General features: G+C 60.0%; 1 protein-coding gene across 1 annotated transcript in view; it reads left to right on the forward strand.

Moving 5' to 3' along the window:
- The window catches only part of LOC104623925 (spermatid-specific manchette-related protein 1-like), a gene marked incomplete at its 3' end in the record, with an annotated part of 2,650 nt that overhangs the window by 962 nt on the left and 1,313 nt on the right, over nucleotides 1-375 (forward strand). The window contains 1 exon segment of the mRNA XM_010291154.1: nucleotides 313-373. Within this exon segment, the coding sequence (XP_010289456.1) occupies nucleotides 313-373 (61 nt within the window).

Consider the following 375-nt stretch of genomic DNA (forward strand, 5'->3'; position numbering starts at 1 on the left):
TCACCCGCTGCTGGCCCCATCCCTGTCAGCCCTGGTGCACCCACCCCATCTCCCACTCTGCAAAGCACCCAGATGCCTACAGACACCCTGGGTGCAGGGAGAAAGGAGCCAGCAATGCCTGACCATCCTCCATCTCCCAGTTTTGGGCAAGTGGGAAGCTTTGGGGGGGAATCACAGTGTTGCTACAACCCCCATGACCACCCACTGCAGAGAAGAGGGGCTTGGCGCTTGTGGGGGGAGTGCCCCAACACCTGAGAAGGCAGGCACTGCTGCATGGCCCGGGCATCTCTCCCCACTTGCTGCTGTCTCTAGGGATTAACGATGCTCCCGGTGCAAAATCTGGGAAGCCAAGGTCAGCCCGAGCAGACAATTAAG

Source organism: Phaethon lepturus, unplaced genomic scaffold, assembly GCF_000687285.1.
Source record: "Phaethon lepturus isolate BGI_N335 unplaced genomic scaffold, ASM68728v1 scaffold1497, whole genome shotgun sequence".
Lineage (NCBI taxonomy): Eukaryota > Metazoa > Chordata > Aves > Phaethontiformes > Phaethontidae > Phaethon > Phaethon lepturus.